The sequence below is a fragment of the Castor canadensis genome, chromosome 11, assembly GCF_047511655.1.
Source record: "Castor canadensis chromosome 11, mCasCan1.hap1v2, whole genome shotgun sequence".
In the NCBI taxonomy this organism is placed as follows: Eukaryota; Metazoa; Chordata; class Mammalia; order Rodentia; family Castoridae; genus Castor; species Castor canadensis.
The window spans coordinates 59,875,704-59,896,976 of NC_133396.1; the positions used below are offsets into that span (position 1 = coordinate 59,875,704).

Below are 21,273 nucleotides of genomic sequence, written 5' to 3' on the forward strand. Positions count from 1 at the left end.
GTCTGATTCTAGCATCGGGCATATAATCGTTGAGTAATTAAGTGAGTTCCGGGAGAGCAAACTCTGATTTAATTCAGAGGCCTATCCCGTACGGCATATTTAGGACAAATTATCTCCAAAGGCGGAAAAATAAGATGAGGAAGAAGGTATTCTCGCTAAATTTCGGTGTTTCTAAAAGACATTAAAGAAATGTCAGGTAAACTTCTCGCGATATCTTAAAACAGCTAGCGTAATAGGCCTCAGCCACAGCACTGAAGGAGGAAATCGCGAGATCTCCGCAATTGCCGCGGAGACTCGGAGGAGGAGGAGTGGTGATCTCGCGAAAGGAAAGAGATTGGGAGCAATCGCGAGATCTCAGACCACCGGTCCCAAAAGGTTCTTAGGAAGTTTAAGAGCCCAGAGGAGCTCCGGGGTCAAATGGCCGGAGCTGGGCCGACCATGCTGCTACGAGAAGAGAATGGCTGTTGCAGTCGGCGTCAAAGCAGCTCCAGCACCGGGGTTAGCGTGGGCTTGGATGCCGGGATTGAGGGGCAGTCGAGCAGCAAGATGGGGGGACAGAAGAGAGAACTGCAGCTCCCGGCAGCCTCTGGGCTTTGTATCAGTGCCCCGCGGGCTGTCGGGAGCTGTGGTTCCGCAGGCGGGCGGGCAGCTGGGAATGCGTGGTGTGAGTGCGTGTCCTGCCCTTAGCAGGACTCGGACAGGGAGCGCGAAGACTCGCCGGCTGCGCGTGCCAGACAGCAACTGGAGGCGCTGCTCAACAAGACTATGCGCATTCGCATGACAGACGGGCGGACACTGGTCGGCTGCTTCCTCTGCACCGACCGCGACTGCAATGTCATCCTGGGCTCTGCACAGGAATTCCTCAAGCCGTCGGGTCAGTGCCCGGGGAATGCACACCCGCTTGGGAATGTGGCGGAAACTCACTCGAGGCATTTCCCCTCTGGGCGTTACTGCACCCCTTGTTTTCTAGGGCTTGTTTTCGTGGCTCAGAACGGGCTGGGACCGACGCTGGCATGCCTCCCTTATGATCTGACCCTTCTTTCCAGATTCCTTCTCTGCGGGGGAACCCCGTGTGCTGGGCCTGGCCATGGTACCGGGACATCACATCGTTTCTATTGAGGTGCAAAGGGAGAGCCTGGCAGGGCCTCCGTATCTCTGACCCAGACCACTCATTTCTTGCAGACATTAAACCTGTGACTAAAGTGGCCTGTCTGTGTGTGTAGATCTGATGCCCAAGGCAGGGATAGCACATTTCACCCCTAGAGGAGAAGGTTATCTGGCCAGGAGCATTCTCAATACTCCTACCCCAGCCTAATGTCTAGAGGTGCCAAAGCTTCCCCTAAGTTCGAAGGTGGGGATGGGGGCCAGGCTGAGCTGCAAGACCTAGGGTGGGTCCCTGCATCTTCCCTCCTACGCCGCTGCTTCAGAATTGTGGCGGGAAGGGGGTGTAATCCTGCCCCGGAAGACCCATTGTTTCCCGCCCCGGCCTGGCAACACTGAGTTCCTCTAAACTAGGGTCAGAGAACGGGCTCGGGTCCCCAAGGGGAGTCAGGGTAAACCAAAAGGCCCTCTCCACGCTATTGATGGGACGGGAGGTGACTTTGGGGTCAGGGACACAACTCTGGGGTCTGACCAGGAAGAACTGACTACTGCGATAAGGGAAGGCCAGGTGGCTGCAGGACGCTCTGCTCTGTGCTTTTGTAATCTCGGGAACACGTTTCCTGCTCCTGGGATGGGCAGTGATGATGGTATTGGTGCCCCCCCCCCCCCCCCCCGTTCACAGAGTGCATTCAGCTCATAAATTCTTTATTGACGTGTGATCATTTCTTCCCCTCTAGCCCTACCTCAGCCCCGTAAATGCTAGAGGAGCTGCACCAGAAAGGGAGGGCATAAGGTTCAGTTCTGTTCCTGTTAGGAAAGGGAGAAGGGTGTGTGCAGGGTCCAGCCCAGATGTTCAGTATTCACATGTAGATAGTAAGACTAAAGTGGGTTTTCTGGGGTGTGGGAATTTCCACCAGTATTGGGTCCACAGATGCTGCTGCTCCACCAAAGAGATGCTAGGACCCGGCTCAGGCAGGGGTGGGGACAGGGCAAAAAAAACCCTTGGGCTTCAAGTCCTTGGGCCGACCGGTAGGGAGGGCAGCTGTCAGGGTTATGGACTCGACGCTCCTCAGACCCAGACCTTTCCTGGTGTGGGAACGGCTTGGGAACCTGGTGAGGCCCGGGCTTGCCTCGGCTGCGGGGCACGCCGGCGTCTATAGAGGGCTCGGCTGTACGGCACGAGGCAGTCAGCGAGGCGAAGGCGCAGGCAGAGGCGGCGGTAGCTGGCCAGGGCAAGCACGAGGAGTGGCACGAGGAGAAGGAATCCGGTGACCAGCAGGGCCGTGAAGCCCGGGTCTCGCAGGTGCGCGGTGCAAGGGGGTGCCTGGGAGCGTAGGAACTGTGGGAGAAGAGGCGTCAGGCCCAAGTAGCCCTGGACCACACTGTGCCCGGGATGGGAACAAACCAGGCAGGGACAATCTGTGACCCACAGGCCCCACCACCAGCATCACCTCACCCTGAGACGCATACTCACCTGAGAGTGGCAGAGGAAGCCGAAGCCCAGCATGGTGACAGCGGGTAACAAGATGGTCCCCAGCACTAGCGCCAGCAGAAGAAGATTGAAGGCTGCCACCAGCAGGTTCTGGGCTGTTACTAGCACAGCACAGGCCCAGCAATCTAGAGGATCCCGGGGCTCTGGGCCGCCTCCGAGAACCGGTCGCTGTGCTCCAGATACATCCGCCATGGCCTGGCTGGCGCCTGCCCGGCTGTGCTACAACCCTTATAACCTTCTTTCCTGCCCCTCCCCCGGCCCAGCCTCTCCCCACCCCCCCACCCCCCTTATCCTGGAATGCGGCTCTAGGATTAGGCACCGCATCCCTAGAAGAGACCGGAGCTCTGGACATTCCACAGGCGCCTCCTCGCCCTCACCGGGGTCTGCGAAGTCCCTCCCCATCAATCACCGCCTTGCAGCCTCCTCCCGGTACTTTCCCTGCCATCACCAGCACGTTATCAAAACAGGATTTTTCTTTTATTTTTAATATTAATATCTTCACACAAAAATCACCGAAAATAGGGTAAGGTTGGGAAGACCCCTCTGCCCCTGGGGCAGAGAGACAGTGCAGTGCGAGGGGGCGGGTCTGTAAACCCCCCCACCACCCCTCCGCAGCCCCAGCAGGGAGAAAAACCAACTAAAAAAATGAAAATAAAGCCCCAGAGAGATTCACCCCGGGGTGTCTCTGCCCCAGTGAGGCCCTGGCCCTGGGCTGCTTCACGCTTTTCTAAAAAAAGGGGGAGGAGGTGAGGGTGAAGGTCCATGTTTTTTAAATTGGCCGGGGCTGGGAAGGAGAGGGTTCCTTTTTTCCTCATAGTTCTTTCTTTAAAACTTTTAAATTTTATTTTTTTATTAATTTTTATTATTTTTTTTACAAAATACCATTTCAGTTCCCACTTCTTCCCCTACAGTACAGGAGTCGCTCACCCTCAGGCGGGGTTAGGGTCGGTATGGGAGTTGGGGGACTGGTCCGAGAAAGTGCAGGACGGACGTAGGGGAGGGGAGCAGGTTTGAGCACCATGAGAGCCCGACTGGAGCAGGCGGAGACGGACAGGCCGAGCCCGGACGGACGGACACGGACCGGACACACACTGGGGCGGGCAGTCCCCGAGGGGGGCGGGTGGGATGGCTTGGGAGTGCAGGAGGTCGGGTTTTCCCAAAAATGAATAAATAGGTGAGTGGGACTGTTATAAATTAAAAACCAAAAAGAACAAAAATACAAATCATAATCAAGTGAATAAACAGAGACATGTACAGGGGTCACAGCTAGCATTGGAAGTAAAAAAGGAAGTTCTGGGAGGGGTAAAGCCCATAGAAAGAATCTCATTAAAAACCTCGGCTGCCGTAAGGTCTATGTACACACACGAGCCGCGAGCATGGGCGCGGCGGGCAGGCGTGAGGAACCCGTATGTGACCCCGCCGCCGCCAGAGCCTGGTCCTTGTGTCTCTTGCTAGAAAGGCCAAAGTCGGTGAGGGGAGGCGCTGGTGGGCGAGGGGCTGCCAGCCCCCTCCCCCGTCTCCCTTTTTTTTTCTTTTTTTTCCTCATATTTGTTAAAAAAAAATTTCTTAATAAATTAAGTGAGGGGAGCTGCCAATGGGGTGGAAGGGCTGGGCCCGACCGACCCCCTTCCCGGCCACAGGCGGGACCTAGGTCCAGCCCAGGCGTGTGCTGGTGGCCCCGCGGCGCCCTGCAAGGCGGGCGGGGCGTCCGGCCTCATCGCGACGTACTGGCGGGGGCCTGCGGGGAGAAAGCAGATGGGGGCTCAGCGGGCTCAGCAGGCTGGAGCCCCCCTCCTCTGGACACCACGCAGAGCCCCTGGCCTGGCCGGCACTCACCAGCGTGAAGGCGTCGTAGGCCTGCGCCAGCTCCTCCGTGCGGTACTGCTCCAGCACCACCACGCCCTGTAGGCCCGCGCTGCGGCGCCGTGCGCAGCCCTCGCAGTGCACCAGGTACGTGTTGCGGCTGCCGTTCTCACTGGTCACGAACAGGATGTTGAACACTTCCACCTGGCACAGAGGAAGGGAAGTCACCAGGAGGACGGACGGGCCACCGCGGGCACTTCCAGGGCAGGGGAAGAGTGGGCACACTTACGTCGCACTCATTGCAGTAGTACGCGGGCTCGTCCTTGACCCGGCCCTGGTAAGCGATTTTCTTCCCTGCCCGCACCAGGCTCTCCCGCTGCACCTGGCAGTGCTTCATAGACTGCAGGAGGCAGAACCTGGGGAGGAGCCAGGAGGTGGTGTGGAGGTAAGGCTGCCAGCAGAGGAAGATGGGGCAGGGCTGGAGCAGAGGTAGAGAATCACTTCCCAGTAGTCCTCCCCTAGAGGGCCTCCCCTTTTCATGCCTAGGTCACACATTCTGTCCTGGGTATCTGCCACAGTTGACATTTCAAGTGGTTTTGTCTGGCCCTGAGAAAGGGGAGTTTGTTAGCCTCCCCAGCACAGTAACGCTATTAAGCACATGGCAGACATGGATGGGAATACAGGTAAAGTATGGGGCATAGCCAGGAAGAACCGGGAGAACAGGGCAGGAACCCATCCTCCCCCCGGGTGAGCTCCCACCCAAACAGGGCCCTCACTTGATCATCTTGAACAAGTCGGGGTCGCTGATTTTGACCGTGCGAGCCACGTTCCAGGACACGTGAATCATGGGTACAATGGATTTGACGTTCTTCACCTCGTTCCACTCATATCGTTCCAGGGCCAGCTGGTACTGATAGGCTGCAGGCCAGAGGGAGTCACTACAGGATTCTCAAACAGCCCCCAGTAACCTGGGCCCTGGCTTCTTCCTTCACAGCCTACCCATTCTCTCCCCCAGCAGGGCCCATGCCCCAGCCCCGCACAGCACTCTCACCGGTGAGGGGCCCCACGTTCCAGGCAATGTTGTTGCACCAGCCGGTGGCTTGCACCCAATGCACAGTCCCCGCATTAATCCACACCAGGTCTCCAGGCCGCTGCACAAAGCGGTACACAGGAATATTGGAAGCATAGAGGTCATCTAGGATTGGCCACCAGGAGCCGGTCAAGTAGTCCACTCCATGCCTGTGGGGTGGGCAGCCAGTGTCAGGGTCAGGTGGGAACCTTGGGGACCCAGAGACTGGATTAGGGAAGAGGCAGTGCACACCGATCACAGAAGGCGCTGATGGTCTCCCAGTAGTGTTCATGCACTGCAAACCACTCGCAGTCCCCTGGGCCAATGTTGATGTTGACAGAGCAGAAATTGTTGTTCTCTTGGTGGCCTGCAGGGGGAGACAGAAGGACATGACAGGTCAGCTGAGTTAAAGCTCTGTGACAACTTCACCCTTTGCCCCTACCCTTTGCCGTCACTGGCTGTGTTGCCACCCCCTCCTCCTCTCCTGCACTCTCAGCAGGGTGGGGAGGGTCGGGAGCTCACCTGGCGTTCTGCTGCCAGGAACCTTCATGTACAGCTGTACTGTGTTCATGCCCAGGATGGTGTGGCCCACATGGCTGAGCATATTGCCCGTGGATGTTACCCGCATAAAGGCGGGCAGTTTCAGCAGCTCTTGTAGCTGGGGCTTCCACCTTTGAGAAGGAGACCAAAGTGAGAGGGTACCCCTAACCAAGTGCCCAGCTGGATTCCTGCCCCACCTTTGCTGCCTTAGCATCACTGACCGCTTGGCATCAGACAGGTCGATGTTGGTGCCAAACTTGATGATGTGATGGTTCTTCGGGTCTGGTGCACTGCTGCAGGAGCAAGAACACAGACAGGTTGTGGAGACCACAGGGAAGGAAGGGGTCAGGCAGGGCCAGACACAACTGTGCCATACCTAGGAGAGGTTCCTGTGGTGCTGTCTGGCTCCTCTGACTCCTCATCCTCACTCTCTTTCTCCTCCTGCTCAGAGAGGTAAGCAGGCCTGAGTCAGTGACGTTTCTGAAGCCCTCCCTGCAGCTGGACCCCAGCAACTATTTCCACCCATGCTTGCCCCTTACCTGCAGTGACTCCTGGAAGGATGAGGCCTGGTACTGTGCGTACTTAGCAATGGTAGTGTGGGAACGGGAACTCTCACAGGGCCAGATCTGTCTCGTGCCCGTCAGGTCCCAATTCTCATCTGAGGGCTGCTGCACCTGAGTGCGCACCTCCACAGTGTGCTCACCACTTGCCTCCACCAAGGTCTTGGTGGAAAAGAGGCCCAAGTCTGAAAGGGAGGGTACAGCAGGGTTCAGTCCTGTCTGGGCAGATGACAGGACTGAGGACCCAACTCACCCTTTCCCTTCCTACTGCCTAGGCCTCTGAATAAGTGAACATATAGGCTTGGCAGAACTCAGCCCACAAGAATGGGCAAGAACCCCAGCCTCCTGTGAGGCTAGGAGGGCTGGCTTCTGTCTGCATCCTCCCCAGCTCCATTCCTCCCACAGTTACTCTAGGCCTCAGTCCCTCAACCAGAGTTGACACATGCATGAGGAATGCATGTGGCCACATAAGCACAACACTTGGTACATAGTAGGTACTCAATGAATGGCAGCTTTAAGTTATTGTTGGACGCAATTGAAGATACATTCAAGGGAAAGACTGGAATGTACTTCAAATAACTCAGTAGGAAGACAGGAAGCTATATAGGTATAAAGGAAACAAGACTGGCTGACCTTCATATTTCTACATGGTTTCCTCTAGATTTGTACTATTTGAAATATTGCACAATAAAAAATTGAAGAGGAGAAAGGCCCAAACCTTGGGACTCTTGAGTTTGTCTATAATCTGTGTTCTTTTCATCCTTAATCACCAAGAAAACCAGAAGTGACTCTTAACTACGCCCTGAAATACATCTTGTTCCCAGTAGCCCACTACTGGGGACAGATATGACAGATGGGAAAAAAGCCCAAAGCTAGGTGACCCAACCCTCAGAGCACTCCTCAATCATGGCCTGTGTGTGACTGAGTAGGCAAGGAGCTTGTTACAGTCAGTGTCCTAGGTCTTCAAGTGTGGGAAGGTTCTTGAAGGTCCCATATACCCCAGATCCTTATTGTCCTCTCCATAGTTTCTGCCCCCAATACTCACTGAGCCGCAAGGAACCTGCCAGGCCGCGGATCACTGTGATGGGATTTCGAGGGTCTGTACAGAACTGCAGCAGCACTGGCGAGAAGGCATCCCGTTTGCTCTCAAGCTGAAAGATGACCAGGAAAGGCTGGGATCAGAGCCTTGACCTAGGCTTTGAGCACCCTTATCACCCAACATCCTTAGAACCCTCTAGGGCGTGGTTCTGAGGACAGATGGCACACGTACATAGATGCTGGGCGTAGGGGGGTTGAGTTTTTCCCGGGGTAGTTTCTCCTCAGTGTTGATCTTCGGTTTCACAGACTGGGCAGGGGAAAGATAGGACTCTCGAAACTTTCCTTTCACCTTGGCATTCCTGTGGAAGGGCAGTGGGATGAGGACAAACATTGAGGTGATGCGGGGAAGCCCATCCCTGGACCAAATGGGTGGCCTTGGGTATGACAGCTCCCAACTCACTTGCTGGCACGCACAACATCAGCAGCACAGTGGCTGATGGTGAGGTCTGCCATGCGCAGTCTCCGCTCTTCCACCTCAGAGGCGATAAAGGTCTCCTTGTCACCACTCTCTACCTTGATGAGGCGAATCTTCAGCTCCTTGGGAGGCCCCTCACTAAGTGAGCGAAGCTTTAGCATGTCAGCTCGGCTAACACCTGGGGGCCCTGGAGCTTCCTCTCGAGCCTTCTTCCCAGGGACAGGGGCAGCTGGGGACACAGGCTGGGCAGAAGGTGCAGGAGCTGGCGGAGGAGCTGGAGCTGTGGGTGGCTTGACCTTGGAAGCCCCACCTAGGTCAGGACGGGCCTTCTCCCGACCCTGGATCTCCTCGCTCTGCAGGTCCAGGTTCCCTAGCACCCTGCGGCTCTTTTCTTTGGGGGCTTTGGCCTTGGCCTTGGCTCTCCCCTCATGGGGTCGGCGACCTACACTGTCCTTACATGCCCGCCTGTGCCGCCGGTGTTCCCTCTGGTGTTCCTTCTGCCGCCGCTTACCACTGCCGGGCCCTGTGGCCACCACACCACTCTCCTCCTTGGCCAGTGCAGGAGGCAGTATCCGCTCAGTCCCACTATCCACCGAGTCTGTTGTGTCCACTGGGTCTGCCAGGTCAACAGCACTCCGGCCCACCCGCTCTACAAGGGTCTCACAAGCCCGACTGATCTCTTCTAGCACCTCAGACTCAGAACGAGCAAGGGGCGTTGGTAGGGGTGGGGGCAGCTGAGTGGGGGTTGCAGGGCCTGGGGCTGGCTCTTCACCTGCCCTGAGCTCCCGGGCCCAGGGCCCACCTGAGGTAGAGAACTGAGATGACGAGGAAGCAGAGGGCTGCGGGGAGCCCTGGGTTCTAGGGGACACTGAAGTAGGGGGGAGGGCGGTAGCACCTGATGGGGGACCAGGGGAATACTGAGTGGCAGGCAAGGGCCCAGGCCGGGAGGAAACAGCTGCTCCAGTCCCACGATAACAGTACTTCTGCCCCTCCAGTACGGAGGCCAAGGATTTGAGCAGGCTGGCTGGGCTGGCTGGTGGAGGTGGTGGGGGTGGAGGTGGCTGTGGCTGTGGAGGTGGAGGGAACTTGGCTAGAGGCGGTGGTGGCGGTAGGGCTGGTGGTGGTGGCTTCTTCTCCTCTTCCTGGGTGGTGGTGGTGGTAGTGGTGACAGCTGTGGCAGCAGCAGTGGTGGTTGGGGCTGTGTCACTGGGAAATGGAGGCTGTAGAGATGCAAAGGGCTCCTTCAGTGGGGGCGGGGGAACCACGCCTGCCTCCTGTTGCTGCTGCTCTTCCTCCTTTCGGATAGATTCATCCAGCATCTTCATGATGTTAGCCAGCCCATCAGGTAAGATCTTGAATTCAGCTGGCTCTTCAAACTGGTCCTCCAGCGGGGTTGGGGGAAAATCAAAGAGTCGAGGGCCTCGGGCAGGCAGCTCCCTTACCCCAGGCGGCACAGGCTGGGGAGCTTTACTCAGGGGGCCTGGGGGTGGCCCCGGCCCCACCTCGGGGGTCTTTGGGAAGGAGACCCTGGGCCGGGGGCTCTCCGAGCGCCTGAAGCTTCCTGAGGTATTTTGGTGGCAGGAGGAGGGAGGGGCTGGAGGCAGGGCAAGAGTTAGGGGTGCAAGAGGAGGGTCCTGGGGGTTCATTGTTGGGCTAGGTGGCCGGGGAAGGGAGTCCATACTTCTTGCCAGATAAGGAGGTGGGGGGAAGGGCACAGGCCCAGTAGGGCTACTGCTGTGGCTGCCATTGTTGCTGCTGCTGCTGCTACTGCTGGTGGTTGGGGGAGCGGGAGGGGTATGCGAATCCTGAGTGCCCACAGAAAAGCGGGGGGCCGGAGGCCCCAAGAAGCCCTCGCGGTGGGGGAGTGGTGGGGGAGGAGGCCGGGGGGATCCCTCAGTCCCATAGAAGAGCTCCTCTAAGATCTCTCCATCCTCTCGGGCTGCCCGACAGGCAGGGCCCTTCATCCAAGCAGGGGGTGGCGGGGGGCGTAAGAGGCGGGGACAGGGGGGTGGAGAAAGTGAGGGGGACCCAGGTGGCAAGGAAAGGTGAGCAGTGGCAGCAGGAGCCCCCAAGAATGGTTTCCGACTGCTGTGTGTGGAGGGCCCCAGGCGGCCGTGATGGGGGGCCACCTCCAGGGCGGGAGTTTGGTAATGGTCCGTGCCAGGCTGCAAGTATAAGATAGGGTGGTCAGAATGCTGCTCAGGTCACCTCAGACTAATTCTGGTGATACCTCACCACACCCTCTACCCAACACCATCACTCACTGGGCTCAGTTCCATGCCCCGGAGACCCGTACTGCTGCTGCTGCTGCTGCTGCTGCTGCTGCTGCTGCTGGTGGTGCCAGGGAGGCCAGGAGGCCGGGGAGGGGCATAAGGCACGCAGGTGGTAGTTGCTGCTGGTGAAACACTGGAGTCCATCCGCGACCTCTGAACTCTGCTCTCTCTAAGGTCACTTCCGGGGGGACGGGTGGCAGGCAGGCAGCCATGGCTCTCTGCTCCTGGGGGGCGGGGGCCCAAGCCTGGGGGTGCGGCCGGGACGAGCCGGTGGCTGGGGTGGTTGGGGGGATGCGCAGTGTAGGTTGGAGCTGGGTATGGATATGGGTGAGGCAGCGAGTGCCGCTGCTCCTATGAAAGATACATGAGGACACAAGGTGAGGAATGAAAGGCACAAAGCTTACAGGTAAAAGTAACAGACAAGCTGGGCATGGTGGTGCACTCCTATAATTCCTGCTACTCAGGAGGCTGAGGCAGGAGGATTGAGAGTTCAAAGTCATCCTGAGCAAAGGTAGTGAGACCCTGACTCAAGAAAAAAAAATGGTAAGGGTGAGACAGTAAGTAGAAGCTTACCTGGCGCTCTGGGGGTGCTGAACCCTTGCGGTCGGGGCCCCAGGCATCTCCATGCAGGGTATTCCACAGTCCTGGCTTGGTCAGCTGAAATGGGGGACTGGTAGGGAGGCCAGGCAAGGGTGGTGGCGGAGGCGGTGGGAATGGAGGCGGTGGGAGTGGCAGCCCTGGGGGAAGGCCAGTCTGGAAGAGAAGAGGGTGTGATAATCCCACAGCTTGCCCCGGACCTGCATCCTCTGCCTGTTGGCTCACCTACAACTGTTACCTGCTCAGAGCTGCAGCCTCTCCTGCGCTTGCCTCCCGGGCTGAGGCCCTCCTCACCCGAGGGGACTGAGAGTACTGCCGGAGGCATAGGCTGAACCATTGGGGGTTCAGCAGCTCGCTTCACCGGGGGACCCCCTCGCTTAGCCCCATAGTTCCGCTTGTGCTGAGGACAAAAAGAAGAGAAGAAAATGACATGGCTGCAGGCCTAGCCTGGCTCCCTCCCTAATTCAATTAGTCCCAGACTCACCTCAAGATGTAGCAAGTTCCACACTTGTTCCAGGGGAGGCAGGACCTTGGCTCGGTGCTGGCAGGAGCCAGCATGAAAGTTCCAGAGCTGAGCCTGGGGTAGGGGGTGGGCAAAGGGCAGATGAAGACATAAGATGGGAGCACTGAGCCATAAGGCATAGTCCTAGCCCCCTATATCCTACCACATCCCACCTGCTGCAGTCGGCCAACGCGGGGCCCCAGCTCAGCAAAGCTTCCTCCGTATCGAAGGGCGCTGTGGTAGCAGCGTATGGCCTCCTCACTGTCATGCTCTGACTCATACAACTGTCCAAGCTGTTCCCACAGCCCTGGCTGTGCCGGCTCCCGGAGCAATGCCTGCACACAGCCATGCAGGGATTCCAACTTCCCATGGAGGGGTCTTGGGGTGGGCGTCCTACACAGTAGAAAGCGTTGGAGGAGTCAGGTTTGGGAAACTTTTTGAAAGCCCCAGCCTTACCTCTCATCCCAGAACCTTTGAATCCCCCACTTACCCTGAAGCATAATATGGTTTGGTGGGGTGCCCAGAGCTACTGCCATGTGAAGGGGGTAAGGGAGCAGGGAGTGGGGGCTGCCCAATGCTGGTTGAGCATCTGGAGAGAAAAAAGAGTCTGTTATGTACAGCAAAAAGGAACAGTCTTACTCCTGGGACCGAGAGACTAAAGGAGTAAGAACAGGTGAAAATGCTACTGAGGCCCACAGAAAAGCAGAAACCCATGGGGAATGACAGAGATGAAAGAGATAGATGGGGAGAGGAGTGCCTGGAGACAGGGAAACATGGCCCAAGTTCTCACCTGCCTCCAGGCAGCCATGCACTACGAGGTGGAGGATGGGGAGGGCAGGAGCTCCAAGCCCCAGCACAGCTCAGGCCCCCAAGGGCAAAGGCTTCCCGTGCAGTGCGGGCCCCTGGAGGGTCCACTGCCCGATGCATCCAGCCTAAGTCAGGAGTAAAAGATTATGCTCTTACTGGGGCCAAAACCAGAGCTGACAGTATACACCCAGCCAACCCAGCCCCAATCTTTCCCTTACCAGGTCAGCAGTGACCCCAGGAGCCCTGGAGATTGGGCACGGCCCCTGCCCCAGCTCTCTGGGACTATGGTCCGGCTCCAGCCGTTCTGGTAAGTGTGCCCACTGTCCCCAGATGGCAGCCCCTGGCCTTTCACAGCCAATTCTATAGAGAGGAAAAAAAGAAGTAAAATGAGCTTGCCAAGCACACAGTCAGGGCCCAGGGGCTGCCAGTGGCTCCCACAGGTCTGTCATTTGTACAGGGAGTTTGAGGGGAGGCACACCGACATAAGGAGCCCCTAGTGGCCTAGAACAGTAGAGTGGCGGGAAGCTGGGACAGACAGCAGGGAGCCGGACTGTGGGTGCTACCTGGTGGCTGAGCTTTCTGACAGACTTCCACTCCATAGCCACCAGAGACCATCAGTAAGGCCACTTCGCTTACCGGCCTGCGTGGGAGCGTCCTCTCACTGCGTCAGCGAGCTCCAGGGATCTGGCCAATCACAGGACTACTTCTCTCCCCAGAAAGCCAATCATCACCCGTGTCTCCGCCTCAGTAACAGCCTGGCCAAAACCAATAGCAGCAAGGTTAGCCCTGGCAGGCAGCGACCTAGGGAGGAGGGGCTGCGGAGCCGGTCAGACGGGCTCGCCCCGGGGTGACCCCATTGTGACCCCGCAGCTCCCACCTAAGGTCCCCATCTCGGATCTGACTCCTGGCCAGCAGGGTAAGAGCAGCAAACAAGGCCTGCCAGGCCAGACCCGTGGGCCAGGGCGATGAATCATATACTCGGCCGGCCTGTGGGGAAGCCTCACACATCTACAGATCCGCCCGTGATCCCAATCATACCGCTCGAGTAGTCCAACCCATTCAGGGACCGATGGACGCAGGCGAATACATCGCTCCCCTTCCTCACTTCACCTCACCTAGTGACTGACCTTCCCACCCCGAGCCCCCTTAGAACTGCTTAGTTGTACCCAACTACAGCACTCAAACCCGCACCCAAACCTATCCCCACTACCAGAGCGATCCACCCCCCAACACCTTACCGGTTCCAAAGCACCGTCAAGTCCCCAGCTTCATACCCCAGCTTCATACCCCATTAGGTTATTCCTCTACTTCTTCCACTTTCCCCTGGCTCTCTGGATCTTCAATACCTACCGACCCTCTAAACCAGTCCCCCCACCCAGTTCCCCAACTTCTGAGAAGTTGCGCACCGTGGTCCTGAGTGGCCCCTCTCGCGTGGCTCCTGTATCCTCTCTGCCCTTTTCCTGCCAGGGCCACGCGGTTCCCCACGGCCCACGTGGCCCCCGCCCCCCAGGGGAGGGGGGATTTCGGGGGTTGCCCGTGACGTGGCTACTTGCGCAGCGGAAGCAGCGTGTGTAAGTGTGTGCGTGGGGGGGGGGTCCTTCGGGAGGGAGGAGGGCGGGGCCCGACAGGCAGTGACATCACCCTTGTCCCACTCTCGCCGCCTACTCCCTTAAAGAACCCAGAATCCGTTTCACTTCCTCCTTCACGACCCCACCCCCTTTCCAGTCTGGGCTGACTAGATCCACAGCGGACATAACGACCCCCTATCCTTAGGCACCTTCCCTTTAGCCCCAGCGCTCCCTGCTCGCCTCCCTGAGATCAGGAGCTGTGTCCCACGCCTACCCCTGGTCCCCGCAGGTAGGGCTCCGATCCCAGGATCGGTCCATTGAGTCTTGAGTACAAAGAGCAGTGAGAGACGAGTGCCGGGTACAAAGCCGCGGGGGCGGGGCCACAGCTCCAGCTGGAGCAAGCGCGGGGCAGGAAGCTGGGGGAGAGAGCCGCGAGGGGCTGGGGGCGGCTGGAAAGTTCGCCGTCGCCGAGAAGTCTGCGCTGTGGGGAAATTTCCACTCAGCCCACAAGGGCAGAAGGGTTTCTGTTGAAAATAATCCCCCTTCCCGCAGGGGTAAGTCGTCTGTTTGTATGGAAGCGCTTAGACCTTACAGGTCCCGGCATGCCACTCCCACACGAGAGCTGGTAAGCACTAGCGCCCTACAGACCCCACCGCAGTTCACATGGAGAACTGTCAGAACTCTCCCCACCAATCTTTCTGTCAGTTGCCAAGCCCTGGGACAAGTAGTACGGCGCTTAACTGTGGTCAAATAGAGCTCAGGTTTGGCTGTCCCGGCCGAACCCTGCGAGGACCCAGCGACCAGACTTGGACAAACAGGGTCACACGGTACCAAATCAGAGAAGCAAATCCCTGGTAGGGAAGCGAGCCCAGGGCGCTGCCGGTTACCAGGAAATGCAGCTTCCCTTCTGTGATGATGACACTTCCCCTCTGCCACTTCCCCTTTCCCACGGGGAACTGACTCAGCTTTCCCTAAACTAGCGAGTTCCGTCCCTCCAGCCCTCTGATCTTCAACCTTTATCCGCAACCTCCCCACACAAACACACACCGGGACCCGGTAATATAGAGCGCTCAAGGACAAAACTTCCTGTACACTAAACACTCTCGCCAACAACCTCGGATCCTCGCCCGCACCAAGGTTCAAGTCAGGCGCTGATTCCCCACCCGCTCCACGAACAAGGCGACTTCCTCAGGGTCTGATTCAGGCTTGGAGGGGGGGGTGAATGAGTCACCCAGAAAACCTCCCTTATTCCCACTGACTCAGCCCCCGCCTCCCTCAACTCACATAGATACACAGTCAGAGGCAGACACAACTCCTCAACCCACACACTGCTCACCACTGGTCCCGTGGAATTTCCCCTCTCATCTCCCCCACGACGGCCCCACCCCGCGCGGGGCAGCCCCGCTGCCGCACTCACACCTGTTCCTCAGCCGCCTCCAGGGGCCCGCTCGCACTCCACTCTCACCTCCACTCTCGCTCTGGGGCAGGAATAGCCCTCCCCAACTCCCGGTGTCCATACTAACCAAGGAGAGGGAAGAACCACGGACAGGCACAAAGACAGACACACACAGACTCCTCGAAGACAAACGGGAGGTAGACGTACGCGGCCAGAGCCAGGCTGGGAGGGCGACACACTTCTGGAGCAGACATTCCAGCCTTTCCCAAACCGATCCACAATCTCGAGAGCCAGGTACTCGGTAAGGGTTAATTCTGCTCTTACCGAGACCACGCCTACTCCATCCGGGCACTCCCGGCAAAGCCCAACTCCGCCCCCTTCATCCGGGCTCTGGACTCCGGGACTTTAACCGACCCCCTCCCCACCCCATACACACACTTAAGCCCCTAGAGAGAACCACTATATCAATCACACCCACTTAACTCTCTCTGGACTTAAGGCTGAGAAACTCCTCCGCGCAGCGCCCAGCCACGCAGGACGCGTGGTAAGGGGCCTGCTGTGCACACACAGACACTGGACGGGCAAAGACCAGACCCTACAAATGGGGTTTTACTGAGCAGACAGTTAGCTTGCACTATGCACTGCCCCGCAAGCCACCACCCGCTTCCTGCCGGTCTTCAATTCTGCCTGGTGAAAGCGAGGGGTTACAGGCTCGCTTCTTACCTGGGAGAGGGGGAGGCGGAGGGAGGGCCGCCGGCTGAGGCTCCGCTGTGACTCAGCCTCTCGGGCAGGCCGCCCGCCCGGGATTCCCTTCCCCAGCCTTCCCCCGCTGCCTGCCCCTCCCTGCCCCCCACTGAGGAGTGACAGTGCTGGCCCCGGCCCGCTATGTGTCACTGTGGGCCTTGTGTCTGCTTCTGACTGGGCGCTGTGTTCAGCAGTCTGTCTGACAAGGTCTGCTGTGTGTGGGTCCCGGTGTCTGTCTCCGTGTGCACCTGCCTATCTGCTCATCTTGTCTCAGTGCCTGTGTCTGACGCGTTCCTGTCATTATCCCTGTCTACATGACTCCACGGGGTCTGTCTGTATGTCTGCCTGGCTCCTTTCTCTGTCTTTTGTCTGGGTCTGCCTCTGCATCACTGGGGTGATCACGTGTGTCTCTGCACATGCCCTTCTGTTTCCTTTCATGTTCCTGAACAGTCAGGGAAATCCTGGAGCAGACTGACCCCACTGACTCCTCGCCCCGTTCCCCTAAATCCCGAAGTCTTGCTAAATCAGTGATCCTTCTGTTTCGTCAATTATCTGAGGATCTGTCTGCCTTCAATCAAGTTCTTGTTCCATTCTTCAATATCCTTGCTTATCCTCACAGCTCCCTGCAGTTCTCATTATGACAATTAATTGCTAGCATTTAGTGAACTTACTAGATACCAGGTACCCTTAAGCATTTTACATGCTTTTTTTTTTCCTTTTCACTCTAACCCAAAACCTGACATAGGAGGTTTACCCCATTTTGCAGATGAGGAAATTGAGGCTCAGAGAGCTTGCATTCTGCAAGCTGAGTGGAACAACTGGACTTGTTTCCACAGCTGCATTCCTACCACTCTTCTTTACCACCTCTGTCCTATTCTCCCTCAGTTTTATCCTCACAGGCCATCTCCTAGGCCAGCCTTCCTGTCAGCTCTACCCTCTGTCACCATGCCAAATGTCTCATGTCCTCTAGAAAAGGAGTGAGTAGGAGACTATACAGCAGATCTCAGAAGCTGTAGGTTTTTTGGCAATGAAGCTCATTCAGTTAACACATTCATTTGATACAAATCCACAGAGCCACCCCAATGTGCAAACCATCACACCAAACAATGAGAAATACATAGAAAATAGTCCTACTCAAAAAACTTAGTGAGTAATGGGGAAAAGAGACACACATTCAGAGAACTCAAGTCCCTGGGTTAGGGAAGATCTTTTTCTTCTATGGAGGAAAGGTGAATGCAGTGGAGCCTCAGGCAGAGAACTGGCATAAGAATGAGGGAGGAAGAGGAGTCAGACTTTGGATGTGGAGAGCAAAAGCTATAGTGCATCAAGGAGAGAAAGGTATCTGGGAGTAAAGGTGAGATGCTAAGGTTGCCATGACAACAGCAAGCTGTTGTGGTAATGATCTCCAGTATCTCCCCACATCAATTTCCAATCACCATAAGCCAAGCTATTCGGTTATGGAAGGAAAGTGCTCCCCCTTCCTAGGGTATCACATCTACTTTTAGCTTGCAAACACCAGGTTTCTTCAATCAGCAACTGAGTTGTAACACTGAGGGGAAGATGATTTTTTGGTGGTAGTAGAGAAGCTGGTGAAGTACAGGGCTGAACCATTCATAGGAGATAGAGGGGAGCTCCATAAACCAAGAGGGCTAAACCACTCAAGTACCTCATGGTGGGGAGGAAGCTTAGAGTTGGACTGGACCATTCTGAGGAGTGGGCATGATTCAGATCATACCAAGCATGTTCAAGCATAGGGTAGAGTTGGACTTTGGGGGAGAGGGGCACTGAGGGGTGTCAGACTTACCAGATGGGAGTTTGGTGTGCCCCGTCTCATTGGAACCAGTGCCCCAGCAGTGGGGTTCTGCAGACCATGATGGGGTGAGTGAGTAGTGCCACTGTTCTAAGGGGCTGGCATGGTGCATGGAGGAACCTAAAAGAAAAAAGTTAGTTAGAGGTGGGGTCTCCCAGGCTGGAGGATCTCCCTGTACTCCCGCCTCCTTACTGAGAGGAGACCTGGCTCTAGTGGTCAGATAGATGGGAGAATCAGTTTCCATGGCAACCACAACAAGCCATTCCCAAAGTGGTCCTCCAACCTTTCCCTCGGGAGGCAGCCTGAACCAGATGGTAAGAAGGGCATGCTGTGGGACCTGAATAAGTCTACAATGGAAACCAGCTTAAGATCCCTCTTCTGGCAGGACCCTCCTGCTGAGACTCCCTAGCCCCAGAGTAGCCCCAGGAACCCCTGACATCTGCACCCAAGCCAGCCTCAGTTCTGGCCCCAGGACATGCAGACCTTAGGCCTTTAGCTCTGCCACCACCAACCCAGCAGTTCCTCCCCAACCTTATCAAGACACCAGTCAACCCCACCCTTTGGACTCTGCCCCCTCCCCTTCCCCTAGGCGGGTGAAAGCAGGTCCTAGCGAGCAGCACAGGTGGCCAGACTAGATGAACGGGCCCAACAGGGAGGAGGCTTCCTCCTCTACAAGAGCTATTACTCTGGGCCTGAGCCTGGAAATGGCCTCTGCTGCAAACCCCCTCAGTGCCACCCTGCAAGGCTATATCCTGTTTCCCCATCACCTCCTTCCTCTGTGTGGCCCAAGTAGGTAACAGAGGCCCATTCCCTTTCCTCCCAACCCTCAGAGACAAAGAGCTAGGTACGTTAACTTAGTCCAGGACCAAGAATCAGAAGTCCATTCAGGGGTCAGACCTCAGTGAAACTCAGTGAGACCTCACTTCAGACTAACTCCTCAGGGCCCAGTTCCGTGCTCTCCCCGTTCCCAGTTCTCAGTCCCGACAGACCCAGACCCTTGGGCTCACAAACTACTCTCTCCATTCCCTGGTCTTTCAGCCCCCATCTTTCGCCCTGCTCCAGAGACTCAGGCCTCTGGCCCCCAGCCTCCATGATGCAATGTGCTGCAAGCTTCTGTGGCTGCTGATGACACTGCCCCCAGGGAGGTGTTATTTCTGACCCAAGCAAGGCCCCCTCACCAGATCAGGGTAGTGGTCAGCTGCAGGCTGGGAAAGCAAAGCAGGCAAGGCTGTTCTGCCGAGAAAGGTGCTTGAGACTGAAACCTCCAGGACAGAAAAGCTCAAAGAATGTGGTACCAGGGAGAGTAATGCAGTTGATAGCATTTGTGTTTGTGGCTGAGTTGGGGGAGAGGGTGCTGGGGAGTGTCTAGCCTAGAGAGAAGGGAGTGCGCAGCCAAGGGGGATCAGAGGGGTGTGTGAGGGGTATCTGGACACCAGAGTGGGGGAGGGGCCGATAGCCATTAAAGGGCCAACCCCATAGCTTTAATCCCTCAGCAGCCCTGGCCCCAAGCAGAAGGCTGTAATTCATCTGTCCAACAGCTGGGGTGGGTGTGTGTGTAGGGGGGGGAATGTGGACCGGAGGGGGGGATCTAGGGGGAGGGGCTGGGGCTTTCTTGTGCACAGAACCAAACAACAAAAGGGGAAGCTGAAGGGCCAGATTCAAAGTGCCCAGAGCAGGCTGTTGACCTGCAGATCTATTGGTAGCCCCCACCTGGTAGCCAACACACTCCTGTAGTTTGGACTCAAAAATTCTTGGCTAACAAGTCGATGGACCCAAAGGTGGGAGCCTGGGGAAAGCCCAGAATGAGTGCTCCCACTGTCATCACTCCTGGCACCTTCCCAGCTGCAGCACTGTCCCAGACCTGCAGGCCTGGCAACAGACTCAGCCTCAAATGCCCTACTCACCAGCCAAGCCTCCTCAGACACAGCCTGCCGGCTCCCCCTCCTGCCAGCGTAGGGTGGCAGCAGCCACACCGAGGCTGTCCCTTTAAATCATTACCACCCTGGATTGTGTGGACGAACCAAGGGCCCAGCCCCCCACTCCCCAACAGGCAGCTTGCCCCCCCCACGAGTCCCCAGAAATGTGAGGGCCATTTAAAGGGACAACAGAGAGGCAGCCAGGTCTCCTACGACCCCCACCCTCTTTTCACCCCCTCCCCACCCACACCCACAACCCCTTTTCCCAAGCAACACAGCCTTCTGCCCCTCCAGAGGGCCCCCCAAATTCCGGTTCTCTCCCCACCCCTAGAGACTGCTAGAAGGAGAAAAGGGGCCAGAGATGGGGGGCGGGGAGCTGGGGGGAGCGTGAAAAGGACGGGGACACCCTCCTCCCTCAGAACCCCAGGGGACAGTTCGAAGGGGAAGGAAGATCCTGGAGAAACAGCAAGGCAGAGCCCCGAAAGGTGCCTCGGGCAGACCTGGGGCGCACAGGCTGTGGGGCGAGAGGAAAGGAGTCAGGCTGCAGGAGACGGCTGATGGCGCGGCCAGCGGGCGACAAGCCCAACTGGGGGAGATGGAACAGGAGGGCTAGGGAAAGAGGCAAGGCCGGGGAAATCGGGGAGGCGGAAAGGGGTCATCCGGGAGGGTATGGAGGAAAATCAGAGCGGGGAGGGCGAGTCAGGCCAGGGTTACCTGCTGGGTGTCCGTCCCCCGGCGGTGCCCCCAGAGTCCGGGTAGGGAGGGGGGAAGCAGCAGGGGGGGGAGTGGGGGCTGGGGGGGGCGGGGGAGACGGTCCCTCCTCTGCCTCCTGGGCCTGCCCCGGCGCTCGCAGCCTCTGCCTCCCTCCCTCCTCCTCCCCGTCCCTGAGTCCCGGAGTCAAACAAAGAACTGTAGCAGGCTCTCCCCAACCCCCTCCCTCCCTTCTTCTCCTCCTCCTCCTCCTCCTCCTCCTCCTCCTCCTCCTCCTCCTCCTCCTCCACCACCAACACCACCACCACCACCAACACCACCACCACCACCACCTCCTCCTCCCCTCCTCCCTCCCCACCAGCAGGCTCCCTCCTCCTCCCTTCCGGTCTCTTCCTTTAACTACCCGCTCCCCTAACCCCCGTCTCTCTCCACCCACCCACCCCAACCTTTTACACACCCTTTAGCCTAGCCCTGTCCCTGCTAGGGAAACTCTTCAGTCCCTTTGCAAAATGAAAGTCTCCAGAGAACAACATGGGAGGGTACTGGGGTCTTGCTTCAAAATCATGAACCACAACACAATTATGTTCACAGCCAAATGAATAGACTTAGCTATTTCTTCTCCAAGAGGGGAAAAACAATCCTAAAGAGAGCAATACAAATCTGACTAAAGCCTTCATCAAATAAAGTGCATAAAGCAGTCCAAGCTAATCCCCTCCCCCCAAATTAACACAAACTCTCCACTCCTTCCTAACCAACTCCTAAGGTCATGGCTAGTTTGAAGCAGGCCCACTAACTATAATAAAAATAACTAATATCACCTCATAATAAGCATTTCACAACACTCATTCATTCGAATGTTCATTCTGTGCCC

General features: G+C 57.2%; 3 protein-coding genes across 3 annotated transcripts; 1 reads left to right on the top strand and 2 right to left on the bottom strand.

The window, feature by feature from the left end:
• Window positions 1-280: 280 nt before the first annotated feature.
• On the top strand, window positions 281-1,205 carry Naa38 (N-alpha-acetyltransferase 38, NatC auxiliary subunit). The gene is made up of 3 exons (XM_020175510.2): window positions 281-498; window positions 691-874; window positions 1,047-1,205. The coding sequence occupies exons 1-3, from the start codon at window positions 418-420 to the stop codon at window positions 1,157-1,159; spliced, it is 378 nt and encodes a 125-aa protein (XP_020031099.1). The 5' UTR covers window positions 281-417; the 3' UTR covers window positions 1,160-1,205.
• Window positions 1,206-1,789: 584 nt separating this feature from the next.
• On the bottom strand, window positions 1,790-2,835 carry Tmem88 (transmembrane protein 88). Its single transcript, XM_020175509.2, has 2 exons — window positions 2,576-2,835; window positions 1,790-2,440 (listed from the first exon to the last, which is right to left on the bottom strand). Exons 1-2 carry the CDS (start codon window positions 2,783-2,785, stop codon window positions 2,171-2,173), a joined length of 480 nt encoding a protein of 159 aa, XP_020031098.1. The 5' UTR covers window positions 2,786-2,835; the 3' UTR covers window positions 1,790-2,170.
• A 96-nt stretch (window positions 2,836-2,931) lies between these two features.
• On the bottom strand, window positions 2,932-20,488 carry Kdm6b (lysine demethylase 6B). The gene is given in 24 exon segments (XM_074046963.1): window positions 2,932-4,399; window positions 4,402-4,600; window positions 4,686-4,812; window positions 5,173-5,314; window positions 5,448-5,635; window positions 5,718-5,832; window positions 5,988-6,136; window positions 6,227-6,298; window positions 6,382-6,446; window positions 6,545-6,750; window positions 7,611-7,716; window positions 7,836-7,962; window positions 8,064-10,243; window positions 10,343-10,702; window positions 10,925-11,104; window positions 11,187-11,348; window positions 11,433-11,525; window positions 11,624-11,843; window positions 11,941-12,039; window positions 12,241-12,382; window positions 12,476-12,617; window positions 12,894-13,012; window positions 17,770-17,895; window positions 20,406-20,488. Coding segments are annotated over 20 exon segments (5,019 nt in total). The 5' UTR covers window positions 12,378-12,382; window positions 12,476-12,617; window positions 12,894-13,012; window positions 17,770-17,895; window positions 20,406-20,488; the 3' UTR covers window positions 2,932-4,307.
• Window positions 20,489-21,273: the final 785 nt, after the last annotated feature.